The sequence below is a fragment of the Rhincodon typus genome, chromosome 32 (genome assembly GCF_021869965.1).
Source record: "Rhincodon typus isolate 14 chromosome 32, sRhiTyp1.1, whole genome shotgun sequence".
In the NCBI taxonomy this organism is placed as follows: domain Eukaryota; kingdom Metazoa; phylum Chordata; class Chondrichthyes; order Orectolobiformes; family Rhincodontidae; genus Rhincodon; species Rhincodon typus.
Genome location: NC_063363.1, coordinates 9,612,494 through 9,626,971, shown reverse-complemented (window position 1 = coordinate 9,626,971; position 14,478 = coordinate 9,612,494). Strand labels below are relative to the sequence as shown.

At 39.9% G+C, this 14,478-nt stretch overlaps 1 protein-coding gene across 1 annotated transcript in view; it reads right to left on the bottom strand.

The window, feature by feature from the left end:
* The window catches only part of LOC109927133 (NF-kappa-B inhibitor delta-like), a 126,383-nt gene that overhangs the window by 15,192 nt on the left and 96,713 nt on the right, over positions 1-14,478 (bottom strand). Inside the window, exons 8-9 of the mRNA XM_020527050.2 lie at positions 8,724-8,775; positions 2,245-2,414 (exon numbers count right to left, since the gene is read on the bottom strand). Of these exons, the coding sequence (XP_020382639.2) occupies positions 2,245-2,414; positions 8,724-8,775 (222 nt within the window). The remainder of the gene's footprint in view (positions 1-2,244; positions 2,415-8,723; positions 8,776-14,478) is intronic.

Below are 14,478 nucleotides of genomic sequence, written 5' to 3'. Positions count from 1 at the left end.
ATTGATTCCGAGCTGGCTCACCACAGTGAGTGTACTGTGCACAAGTAAATAAAGGGTGCCTTGGTGATGGCATACCAGTCTCTGAGCAAATAAAGAATTTCAACATGAGTAATCTTTGTAACCCCATTAAGTTCCATATAACTAAATCTTCAGTTTCATCTTTAACTAGTCTGACAATTACTACGATTACTTTTTGTGGTGTAGGAAGTTGAAACCAAACCAAAATAACACAACATAAAATTATGGTTTGTGTGGCTCCCAAAGACACTAGCTTCCTGTATTTGTCACCACAGTATATTTTGGATCAGTTACATTCATCCCAATGGTCATTTCTCGTCTTACTTCTTTAGCTTGGTAGCTGAGAAATTGGAGGATCTTTCTTTTTCAAAACCATGACTGAGAATGGAAGCTTGATCAATGTAGTCCTTCCTCTTGGTGGCACAGCATCTAGATGCACCAGTAACTGATGCCCTTTAACTAATTTGTTTAAAATCTCTAGTCTTGTGAGAGGCAACCGAGTGAAAGCTAGCACATAAGTTAAGGATATAAGGATACTATCATTTGCGTGCTCATAATTACATTAACTGGGATTTTCTCTTGGCAGTGGGGATGGGAGGAGTGTGGATACAATCTGAAAATTGCTTTCCTGGAGGCTGGCACTTGATCCTATCTCCTCCACAACATGAGATGATTTCCAAAGGAAGGGTGAAAGAGCAAAATGTGGAACCAGCTCATCTCCGAATAATGGCACATTAAGTTTCTTAATGAGATAACAAGGTGCAGAGCTGGATGAACACAGCTGACGCCTTCCTGCTCCTCTGATGCTGCTTGTCCTGCTGTGTTCATCCAGCTCTGCACCTTGTTATCTCAGATTCTCCAGCATCTGCAGTTCCTGCTATCTCTGAAGCTTCTTAATGAAGTGGTTTACATGTCAGTGAGGATGAGAATAAAATTAGTGCATGGTTGTTAAAGTTTTTCAGAAACTCCCTAGATTCTGGAACTGTCCCAGGGAATTGGAAGTTAGCAAATGTAACACTGCTGATAAAGAAAGGAAGGAGTGAAGAACAATGGAGCTACAGTGCAGTTAACCTGACAGCATTCTTTGGGAAAGTACTGGAATATATTTTTATGGATTTCTAACAATTCACTTAGAAATGCATGGCATTATTAGAAGGAGTTAAGATGGTTTAACAAGAGGAATTCCTGTTTGACAAATTAATTTTTTTTCAGAATGTAACTAATAGGGTATGTAAAGATAAGAAAAGTAGATATACTGTATCTGGGTTTCCAAAAGGCATCCAATGAGGTGTAACACTAAAGGAAAACACACAATAAAAGGGATCATGGTGTTGGGGTAATGTATCAGCATGGATGGGGAATTGCTTAATGGAAAGGAAGCAGAAAGTAGGAGTAAATGGTGAACTTCAAACTGGGAGACCGTGACTAGTGGAACGCCACAATGATTAGTGCTGGAGCCTCAGCTACTTATAATCCATATTAATGAGTAAGATGAAGGGATACAGAGTGGTGTATTTAAATTTACTCACAGTACAAATCTAGGTGGCAATGTAAGCTATGTGGGGGACACAAAGAGCTGGCATAGGTTAAATGAGTGGGTAAAATGATGGCAGATTAAGTATAGTGTAAAGGGGTGGAGGGGGTGGTCATAAGAATAGAAAAGTAGAATTTTGTTTTTAGAAAGGCATGTTGTGAGAAACCTGAGTGCACTGAAATAAGGAATATAAAATATGCAGGTATAACAAGCAGTCAAGAGGTAAATGGTGTGTTGATTTTTATTACAAGGGGGTTAGAATACAAGAATAAAGAGGTTTTGCTGCCATTGCAAGGGGCTTTGATGAGACTGCACCTGGAGTACTGCGTGCTAATTTGGTCTCCATATTTAAGGAAAGATGTACTTGCATTGGAAGTGAAGGTTCACTAGATTGGGCCCTGGGATGAAAGAGTTATCATGTATGATGATTGGCTATGCAAACTGGGCCCATTCTCTTTGGAATTTAGAAGGAACAGGCTTGATGGGCCGATTGGTCTACTCCTGCTCTGATCATTTGCATCTGAAAGAAAATCTTTTTAAATTTCTGACTGGGGCAGAAATACACTGTAATGACTAAAAGGACAAATATTTCTGTATAGTTATATATACCAATGGAAAGGAACAAAGTCTATGGAAAAGTTAATCAAACTGTCTTTCGTTGTACATTAAGATAATTTGGAAAAACAAGTTACCTGGCTGGTTATCAGGGCTCCCATTTCAATTAGAAGTCTGATGCAGGAGAACAGTTGTTCAGCTTTGCACTGTAGCTCATCCTGCCTCTGTGGTAACAGGTTAGGATCATAGCACAGTTCCCGAAAAACAGAGTTATGAGAAATGACAGCACAATGCAGAGGTGTAAGCCCTGAAACACAAGGGAATTCAAAATGAAAATAATCATGTGGCAAACAGACCATCAAAAAACAACTTTTATTTGTTTCGTTCTGATAATTATTTATCACAAAACTTAACTGTCAAAAGTACTCATACACTTTTTGACTTGACACTACTGATTTGTTTTAAAGTAAGGCTTTCTACATAAGTATTGCACTATTAATCATTGGGCAGCCAAAGTTTAAAACCTTACCAAAACAAGCCTGATCTTGCAACATTCCAGGTAAGGAGGTAAACATTAATTTATTTTTGTTACGTTTTATTGGATTGTTTTAGGGATATCTGGGCAGTTAAACATTTTGTTCAGATGAGGAAATAGAACAGCTGGCAACAAATCTCCAACAATTATGGTCTTTGTCTTAGCTTATGTAAAAGAGCAAGGGTAGTTAGGACAGTGGTGTGTTTTGATTGTATTTTAGATATAAAGCTTAGATTACTAGATCTTTCTCTGGTTGGAACTAGATGTGCTCAGGGCAGGTTCAACATTCCCAAGGAACTGAAATGTGACATTATTTGCAAAGTAATCTGGGATGCAGCATATTCCACCGGATAATGAGCCAATTCACCACTGAGGCATGTAATATCATGGAATGCAATCTTATTATTCCTGTCCTTGATGGACAATAAAAACTCACTGCCAGACCAGACAAAAACACTATAAATCAAGTTTAAGAAGGAGCAGTTAGATAAACAGAAGCAAAAAATATAGAAAACAACAGGTCACGTTGCACGCAATATCTGAATTAACCATAACACCTTTTAAAGCGATAATCACAGAATTGTCATGGAACAGAGGAGGTCATTCAGCCCTTGTCCTTGTAATAGCTTTTCAAATGAGTGTCATTGTCTAGCACCAGTCTCCTGATGTTTCCCCATTTCCCCACACAGTATTTCTTTCCAAATAATCATCTAATGCTGTCTTGAATTGCATCAATTGAACCTGTCTCCATTACATTTCCAAAGTCAGAAGTCACACAGCACCAGGTTATAGTCTAACAGATTTATCTGAAATCACAAGCTTTTGGAGCACTGCTCCTTCATCAGGTCAAGTTGAACTATAACCTGACGTGTTGACTTCTGACTTTGTCCACGCCAGTCCAACACTGGCACCTCCATGTCACATTTCCAGGCAGTGCATTCCATATTTTAACTATTTGCGGAGTGAAAACATTTTCCTTGCATCACCCTTGCTTCTTTTGCACATCTTTTTTAACTCTATGCCTTCTCATTCTTGTTCCTTTAATATGTTAATAATGTGCAGGGCTTTCCAAAATGGGGATTCAGACCCCAAGTGTGGTCACAAGATGTAATTTTGTGGTCTGGAGCTCTGAGGCAGTAATGGCTGCCATTACTGACCTGAATTATAACAGCTACAATCCTTCTTTAACATATCCCTGCTCTCACAAAGAGAGCTTGTGCCAATTTTTGAATCTGAAAATAGGGTCACAGAATGAATAGTTTGGACAGTACTGTTGTAGACTCACTTGACACTAACCCTTTCAAGTTGGGCTAGGCACCTATCAAGTTCTCAATATAGTTGGACATTTGCAATGGAGCAAAAGCTTACCACACTTTATCTGATTCAAACCCTTCTCTGGCTGTAGAGCTATCAATCAAAATTTACTTGAGAGGTGGCAGAGAAACCTTTGTTGAATTTTATTGAATCACATGACTCATATTCAAGACTAAGCATCTTCATGAAACTTGTTAGCAGGATTGCACAGAACTGTAGAATGGTTGGAGCACAGCTGACCGTTCAGCCTGCCATGCTGTTGCTGGCTCTCTGAAGGAGATATTCCTCTGGTGCCATTCTTTGTCATTTCTCTGTAACTTCACAAACTTTATGCTCCAATTCCATTTTGCATGTTTCAATTGAACTTGCCTACAGCTTCATTTTCAGGCAGTACGTTCCAGATCCTTGTCACTTGCTGCATGAAAATAGTTTTGCTTCATGCTGCTAGTTTTGCCAATTACTTCAAACCATGTCCACTGGTTCTTGATTCTTCCACTATTGGAACATGATTGCCTGTTTTAATTGATATGGGTTGAGAGATGAATATTAGCCAAGGCACTAAAAGAACTTCCTAACTCTCAGTTTAAATAGTGTTAATGGATATTTTATGTTCACCGAGGAGGGTGGCTGAAGCCTAAGTTAACGTTTTGCCCAAAAAGATGACACTTTGGCATTGTACTGGAGAATTAACTTGGAATAGTACTCATGTCCATGTGGTGGAGTTTGAACCTCATGGTTCACAAATACTACACCAAGCCACAGCCGACTCTGGAGATGGCCTTGATTGTAAATTAGATCATGGAAGATTGTTGGGGTTGAGAAAGTGTAATTTATTTTGCATTGAATCCATATTGTACCCCATTTGGGAATACTCAACACAAGCAGTGTGTGCCTGAAATGGCAATTTCTCCCATTCCCAACACTGACTACTCTTATGTTCTTGGTGGAGAACCACGGATGATGGAAGAGGGTGGCTCTGATTGATTGGATCCTGTTGTAGCTCAAACTCTAATCAATACTTCCTCCAGGCATGAGTTCATCAGGATCTAAATGTCTAAAGATAAGTAAAGGCAGCACTTTGGGGAGCAATTTTCACTAAAATCACTTGACTAGTAATCTACTGTGGATTGAAAGGGATTTGCACGCACTCCCATCGAGCTCATTTGAACGATAAAATTCAGTGAGAGTTAAAACAAAGCAACTGATCTAACGATATTACCTGACCCTCTGTGATTTTCAGCACTTTTTGTTGTCAAGAAACACTGCTCCCCTGAAATGTTTTTAATTTGCCCTGTTTAATGCAACTATCCCACAGGGAAAAAATATGAATGACACGTACTGGTCAGACTTGTTTTGTATTCCTCAGAACAGTGCTCCTGTATGATGAGTATATTCATTTTTAAGAATGACTGTATCATTTACTGGTTTTTCATGTCACCAATCTATCATGTCACTGTTTGGCCTGTGAGCACTAAGAAATGCTAATCATAATCTGTGAAATCTTTCAAATTGCTTTCCTTGTAACACATGAGCAACTTTGGACCTGTTACAAAAGAACTGAGAAGCAGGGGAGCATTTAACAATAATTTTTTGCTCTTCATATAAATTTGGTTAATTAGAAGGAGCTGACTCAAATTGAAATTGGAATTAAAACATTCCTTCTGCTACTTTTGTTAAAATTAGTTGTTCATTTAGCTTTGACAAAACAGGTCTTTGAATGATCTGAGACAACAAGGTGCAGGGCTGGATGAACACAGCAGGCCAAGCAGCATCATAGGAGCAGAGAGGCTGACGTTTCGGGAATGATCTGAACTGAGTTCTACTGTAGTAACTTTAGGTGAGGTCTGGGTCACAATAAATTCAACTTCAACCTGTGTTACTGTCAGAAACAGGATACCTTCCAGCCCAAGTTAACAATGGCTTGCAAACTATCTCGGACCACACCTTATCAAAGAATTCACAGTCTCTCTTGTCACAGCTACAAAGGTATACTGCTTTAGTTCTTGCAAATTTGAAGTGGATCTTTTTACTTTGTGGGAACCACAATAAAATTTATTAGGTTGCTATTTGAAAGCTTTTTTTCTGGTTACAGGAGGCAGATTCTAGTAGACATATTGCAGATTCATTTGGCAGAATTTTATATCGCACTGGGGTTTCCACCCAAACCCCCCACAAAATTCAGAGACAATCTGACCTACACACTGGGAGGTTACTCAGATATTTAATGCATGGCAGGTTGTTAACTGCCTCAGGGTTAGATCTGCACTCCCATGTGGGGAGGAAGCCCCATTCTAGAAGGATGTTATTAAATTGGAAAGGATGCAAAAAAGATTTACAAGGATGTTACCCAGGACTGCAGGGTCTGAGTTATAAGGAGGCAAGATAGGCTGGGATATTTTTCCCTGGAGTGTAGGAGGCTGAGGGGTGACCTTATAGAGGTTTATAAAATCATGAGAGGCATGGATAAGGTGAATAGCCAAGGTGTTTTCCCAGGGTAGGAGAGTCCAAAATGAGAGGGCATAGGTGAGAGGGGAAAGATTTAAAAGGGATCTGTCAGGTGGCCATTGTTAAGGAATAAATGTTATTGCTTTTAGCAAAGAACAGGTAGATAGGGGTTCTGTCTGGCTAGATCTCAGCCAATCTTTCCACCCTTGAAACCATCTGGCTTAAACCGGCTAGCTCCTCATCAAAATACGTACCTGGGGGCCATTCACATTCTCTCATTCCTCCCAGTTACTTGGGCATGCAGGACATCATGTGTGAAAGGCAGCATTGAAGATGTCTGGAGAGTCAACGGTGGTGTGGTGAAATTTAATGGTGAAGATACTGCTGTGTTTAATTTGAGCTAAGGGACCATTCCATCCTTTTTAACTATATTTGTTTGTTTTTATGATAGTTTTCAACATTTTGGTCTTGCCCTGCATCATGCACTGATGGGCTTCCTAACCAGAAGAGGAGGAAGATTTATAGAGTTCAAACTGCAGAAGAGATATTTCCTCGGATAGTTCCAACTCTCCTTACCTGCAGTCAAATATTAGTTTAGCAGATGATTACATGGGAAATGGGAACATGAATAGGCCCTTCAATCCTGTCCCACCATCAGACAAGAACATGGCTGATCTTCCCCAGACATCAATTCCTCTTATATGCCAGCTCAGCATAGCCATCAACTCCCCGATATTTCAAAAATCTGTCTACCTCCTCTTTAAATACTTTCACTGTAAGCAGAGGCACGTCTTACTAATAACAGATTGAATATTATTGGTTTAAGCCTGACATCCAGAGATAGCAAGAACTGCAAATGCTGGAGTCAGAGACAACACAGTGTGGATCTGGAGGAACACTGCAGGTCAGGCAGCATCAGAGGAGAGGAAAGTTGATGTTTCGGGTCGGGATCCTTCTTCAGAATTGCCTGCTCTGCTGTGTTCCTCCAGCTCCATACTGTGTTGTCTAAGCCTGAAATCCACTGTGTTGATTGCTTCATTTGAAGTACGATTCTCAATGATGTTTTACGAAGGAAAGCATTCTAGAGAAAGGAATGGTCAACATATTCCACTCAGGCACAAAGATGTTATTTTTGCAAGCATAGGCACAATGACCCAAAACAATTGGAATGAACTTTCTTTACAGTTTAGGTTAGCAGAGAATATCAGGACAAGCTTCTGGAGCCTTCCTACCATGTAGCCAAAGGGATAGGGGTAGCATAGGGAAAAGGCATTGCAGTGAATGATCAGGCATTTCCAAATTGACTGGTGGAGCAGGTTTAAGGGGATGAATGGCCTACTCCTGCTCCTGTGTCCCTAAAAGACTGGCACCTCTGCAGCAGTAATAGTCATCTGCAGTCTGATGCTTAGGTCTTAGTGCCAAGCTGTAGCTCTTAACAATGGGGGCTGTGACAAGGAGAGATACAAGAGAGTCTCAGTATCTTCAACCACTTCCCTATCTTCACTTCAGTACGTATTAGACAAAGGGTCACCTGCTAAATTAATCTGTCATTCCCTTTTATCTTGTATCCTCTTAGTCCCGCACCCCCTCAGTAACAGCCAAGAATTCAGTATTTTTTAATGCCCAGTGTTGCTGGTTGTAGGTGGTAAAATTTGCATACATGCAACTTTCTATCCCCACCACTAGGGGGTAGGTCTTGACTTTGTGTGACAGCCTAAAGGTGGTGATGGTCTCTGGAAAGTTATTGAAAATTAAAACCTGAGTGCCATGTGAAACTGACTGTCTTTTGCAATCAAAATCAAAATGTACCTCTTCAGGTTCTTTGCAATTGCTGAAGCCGCACCTGAAACTAAGATAATGAGTTGGCTGCAAAACTGGATGTAGTATGACAATTTATTTGGATTTTAGTCTATCCAAACCCTGCCAAATACTTTTGTATGTGAAATTGGTCTGGGCGCCAATGAAAAATGATTCACAGTGCATCAGAAACCTGCTTTAATATGAATGGAAAAAGGATATTGGGTAGGCAATGAAAGGGTTGCAAATTTACTGCTGCATGTCCTGTTGCCAGTTGACTGGAATCTCAATTTCATTGGGTCCGGGCTACAACAATATTGTGAAATTTAGCTAGTGAGCAGAAAGGACAAACAAATCAGACCAGTGGTTGCATCGTTTACATTCAAACATGTATATGCAGCCTACTCTAAAAACTGGACTGTTCCATTGCCAAAGGGCAAAAACTTTGATGTGGATCTTGTCACACAGATCGAAAGCAAAGTTCACATAAGATAATTCAGTCAGAATTGTGCATGAAGTTCATACCTTCAAAATCCCTGGTTTCCAAGTTCACCAATGTTCCAGCTGCTATGACCATCTGCAAAAACAGACGCATTTTATGGAAGATCAGATTTGAAGTATCAATTCAATATTCGACTTTTTTTTGTGTGTCCATTTGAATTGACTTGTCCAGCCCACATCTGGGATAACCTCACATATTCTAAGCTTTGAGATCATTCAAAAGTTTGATGCCTGGTTCTTAACTCAAACAAAGTCCTTAATGTGAATATTTTCATCGTTGTTTTCAAATTTGTCCATGGACATCCCTTCCTGTATCTGGTCTAGCCCCACAACTATTTCAGATATCCATACACCTCCAATTCTAGCTTCTTGAACATCACCCATTAGTAAATGTAGTCTTCAGTTGCCACTTCACTAACTGCTGGAATTCCTTTCCTATACTTCTTCATCTCTTTACCTTGCTTTCCTTCTTCAACATGCTCCTTCAAACATACCTCTTTGATCAGATTTTTAATCATCTGCCCTAATATCTCCTTATGTAGCTCACTGTCATACTTTGTTTCCTGAGAAGTACCTTGGGATACTTTATGATGTTACAGGTGCTAGATAAATAAGTTGTTGTTGCATTCCATGGAAGCATCCAAGCAATGTCAACCGATGCGTTAAATTCCAGGTCAGTATTACCTGCATTTCATTTGCTTCATTTACACAGACCTGGTAACATTCTGCGTTAATATCAAATAGTTAAGGTTAAAAATGAAACAGGTAATTAATGGCAATTGATTAATTAATTGTCTGTAACTTCAAAATAGTCTATCAGGAGGCAATAGCTAGGACCGAACATGGAGAGAACTGAGAGACTTTCAGTGATAACTTTGTGTCTGGTGCCTGCTTCACCTATAAGCTTGGTTCCATTTAACACGGTGGGGACTAACTGTTCATAGCAAAAATAAAAGTTATTTCCTGAAATGATGGTTGTCTAGTTTTAGTGGAAGTGTTCTGCTGCTGCTACAGGTAAGTTTTGTCCCCATATATTGTTTAATTTCTTACGCAATGTTGAGAGAGAAAACACCCACATCCCACAAGACAAAAAAAGGAAACTAGTAAAAGGAGAGAAATAAAGAACGTAACAAGTGTGTAAGAAATTAGGAGAGTAATCAATGGATGTCACTTTGCTGACTCTTATGGACAGTTCTTGAATTAATTTTCCACTAAATTTCTCTCCTTTATTCTCCTCTGGTGATCAGCGCCCAGGTTGTGTTCCATTAGCAGGAGTTGCCTTCCAGTGCATAATCCGAGTGGACATTAAACTTCTGTGAAACTTGGCAGCGAGTGTGAGCAAGTTGCTCAAATATGGGTGACAACACTACCGAGTCTAAAATTGCTATGAGTTAATTTCTGCATACTTCCTAAGGGTGGTTGGATAAGAAATACACTCAGGATTCCCACTGACTTCTCTTCATGTAACCATAACATCTGAGACATATCTATAACTCATACAAATGTAGGATATGTAACATTCTCCCTTTACTTCCTCATATATCACTGTACAGGTTCTTCAATTCATTCCGTGTGACAATGAGAATTACATTCAAGAAGGCACTGGATGATTATTTGGATAGAAATGCTGTGCAACAATATGGGAACAACAGGGAGAAAGCACTAGCTAACAGAGTCAGTGCAGACATGATGGGATGAATGATCTCCTGCACCATAATAATTATGATTCTCTGACATATACTTTCTTAATCTAACATTATGTAATGAAAGATACGATTGAGAAAAAGAGAGAGTAAACACAGCAGAAAAATAAAAAAAACAAACTTATAAAATGTTTTCAAGAAAAATCTAAGTAGAATGTGCAGCTGGAATGAGACCAAACAATTTAAATTGTTTCCTTTTTGAGACATAGAAATGGATTGGTATTTGTTCAATAGATACTTTTGCTGTTAAATTCTAGCCCTAACGTACAGCGAGATTTTATGTGTAATTAATGTGCAAATCCACTGGGTTCTTAAGATTAATTAGGAGGCTGAGGGTGAGGTGCTAGTTGGGATGTAACTTGTAAAGTACATTTTGGAATTATATCTTAATTGGTTGCCTCCTGTAAGATTTTCCTGTTAGTGTGTCTCTGACACTGAAACGATCCCAATCATAAGAAATTAAGAACACCGGAAATAGGAGCAGGAATAGGCAATTCAGCCCCTCAAGCCTGTTATGCCATTTAATACAATCACGACTGATATTATCTCAGCCTCAGCTCCTCTTTCCTGCCTGCTCCCTCTAGTGATTGTAATGAGATCAGCCAGGTGGACATAATAGAATGAGTTCCCTGATTGGGACTGTTAACCTGGTCCAATCAGGGAGCCCTGCCTGACAGATATAAGCAGAAATGTCAGCAGCTCTGGTCACTCTGACAATGCCAGACCAATATCGAGTACTATGCATGTGTAAATAAAGAGAGTGACTTGGTACCAGGATACTGGCCTCTGTGGAGTTACTCCCCATAACTCTTCAACCTGTTTGTAACTAAAAATCTATCTGCTTAAATTTACTCAATGTCCTGGCATCCATCACACTCTGAGTAGTGATTTCCTTGAGTGAAGTAATTTCTCCCCAACTCTGTTTTAAATTTGCTACCCCTTAAATTAAATCGATAATCTTTCTTTCTACATTGCCCCACAAGAGGGAACATCCTTGATTATAAACAGTGTTGGTAAGATTCCGCCCTTTGTATGGAAGTGGCATTTTGCTTTGATGTTGCATGTGGCAATGCTAGCTGGATAGTAGCTGAGCTTTACAACGGAGGATAATTCTGGCATTGACTTAGTTTCATACTGTGTAAGCAGATCTTAGGGGAACGCCAATGGTAGCTACTGACCTTGGGAATCCCAAGTTAGAGAAAGGAATAAATGAGAAGCAGATCCCACTTCTGATAACTCTTTCCCATTGGGAAAGCAGGGGATAAAGGCAGGACTGACTTGGATATATTACTCTTTCCCAATTATTTAACAACCTGTTAACACTTACCAAAAAAGGTTACAACTTGGAGTCGCTTGAAAAACCTGGGGTAACTGGTGCTTGTGAACCTGTGTCCCAGATTCAGCATTTTCAAGAGAAGTTGATGTAAGATTAATAACAAATAACCTACTGTAAAAACACCAATTCTACCAGTGTTAAAGCCGTAACCATTTATACAAATATTTAACTTCACATCACGTGTGTCAGAAAGTTGCAACAAGCAAAGATTGCTGCAAACGTTTACAAATATCTCAAGGAATGTGATATACAAACCTGAACAAAAATCCATTCCTTGTACAAATGTTTTGTTCGGTGAAACTACACTATCAATCTCAGCTGCTGGGGGAAAGTAGTGGCGGAACATTAAAAGCTTTTCCTGCTCTCAATAAAAGCCTCCTGACAGCTGCTACTGCCTCACATCATCCAAACTGCCTGATTTGCTTTCTGTCCCCTAAGAGTCCTCTCTCAGTTTAGCTTTGTGGCAATTCTTTCCTGCCCCTTTTGCACAAACGAACACTCTTCCTGTCTGGCATTGGCAGGCCACCATTCTTATTGTCCTATGTCCCAGGAGAGAAAATATTTCTGGCCTTGAGCACATATCATCAGGTGCATGGACACAGCACTCACATTCCCAGAACATTCCTTAACTTGTATGCTTCAAGACCAGATCAGATTTCAAGATCAGGCCTACCAGCGATGCCCACATCCCATAGATGAACGAAAAGAACATGGTTGCCTTCCACAGTAGGCTAATGGGATTGGGAGGGACTTACATAGCTCACCTGGCTGGATGTTTGGTTTGCAATGCAGAGTGACACCAACAATATAGGCTCAATAATATACCATTTGAGGTCACCATGAAGATCCCACCTTCTCAGCTTCAGCCCTCACCTGAAACAAGGTGACCCTCAGGTTAAAATCACCACTAGTTATCTACTCTCTCATGACAGAGCAAAACACTTGGACTGTGGCAACTTTACTGAGGTTGAAGGAGGTGGGCAGTGAACAAAAATTCATTTTTTACTAAGATGAAAAGCTTTTCTGTATTATTTCCAAAACTTAACTTTTATGATTATCCCTGGAATCTTTTACATTGCAGGCAAACATTAGATAAGTACATTGAAATCCAATTCCTTCCAGCTATAAAAATAATTGCTGGCGGCACAAGTCTTTTAAATAAAAAGTGCAGTGCATGAAGGTCTGTTGCTGTTGAAATTCCCCGATAGCCTTGAATGTTTACAATGTGGATCTGACAGTCACTATGCAAATACTCTTGTAATCTGATTGCTGTGAAGAATGGAACAATTCTGATCCTTTCTGCAGTATTAATTTGAACATACATAAAGGTTTATAACCTAGTTAGAGACACAGAGAAGCAAGGCTGACTGGGTTCCAATGGCATTGCAGGAGCATTCTTTGTGTGTCAACTTGTGTTTTATTGTTTAATCCTTTGATCACTAATATTGACTCTTAGCCTATGGTTTAATACAGAAAAAAGACTGATTGAGCATGCTTCCCTCTCTGTCATTGTCTAGAACATTGTCTCCCAAATCTTTCCCTGCTGTGATCCTGTTTTAAGTCTTGAAACTTGTCATGACCCCTCAATGAGAACCAAGAGAGTGGCGACCGGTCAGAGAGGGAGTACAGCTGTTATAATTCAGCCAGAGTTTTCTGGCAACCTCGGTGCCTCAGAGCTCATGACCTCAAACTTCAGCTCACAACTCTTCTTTACAAATAAGGTGTGGAGCTGGATGAACACAGCAGGCCAGGCAGCATCAGAGGAGCAGGAAAGTTGACGTTTCGGGTCTAGACCCTTCTTCAGACCCGAAACGTCAGCTTTCCTGCTCCTTTGATGCTGCCTGTCCTGCTGTGTTCATTCAGTTCCACACCTTGTTATCTCAGACTCCAGCATCGGCAGTTCCTACTATCTCTACTTTACAAAGCCTTCTTCTAGAGTCCTTAGGTTTTCTTTCAGTGGCAGTGATTTAGCCTGAATGGGATTTCAAGATAGCCAAATGTATCACTCAAATTCTCAAAGTTTTGCAGCAGATGTTATGAGGGTCAGCATCACGGTCATTCCCATCAATGGATCCTGTATTCTGTCTGATCTGGAGTATACCCTTTATTACCCAAGATGTAGTTAAGTGATAAATAGACATGAGGCTCATCTCTGGGCTAGAAGACCTTGGTTCGAGTTCCACCCGGTCCGGAGGTGTGTCATGATGTCTAAAGCAAAACATTGCTCTAATAGCAGTGTTACATGTTTCACTGCAGGGAATATGGCTGTCTTTAGAGGGTGCCAATGATAGAAACTCTATTGAAGATTTAATCAACAAATTGTTTTATTTAATGTAAAGTACACAAAACAGAATATAGTTTTCACAGTGAGAATTTTAGTTTGCTCCTTTTTTATGCAAAATGACAAAGATTTAGACTGTTAGATTTAGGATGATTCTCCATTATGATATGAAGGGACAGGACAAAATGGTTTGGTTTGCTGAGCAGTCAGGCATGAGAAGTGAAGGGACCTTACTTTACAACACTGCAAACTTTGTCTGTAAAAACATTTGGAACGTGCTGTTCAAGAATGGTTGAGAGAGGGTGAAGGACAGAGTATTCAAACTCAATGCTATGATAGGGTCTTGATGAAACAACTTAACTTTTTCTGTCCTTCAATTTTGCATATCCAGAAAGCATAGGACTCAGCTGATCACACTACTGACAACTCTGGGCCAATAGCAGCCCAGAATTCACCTGG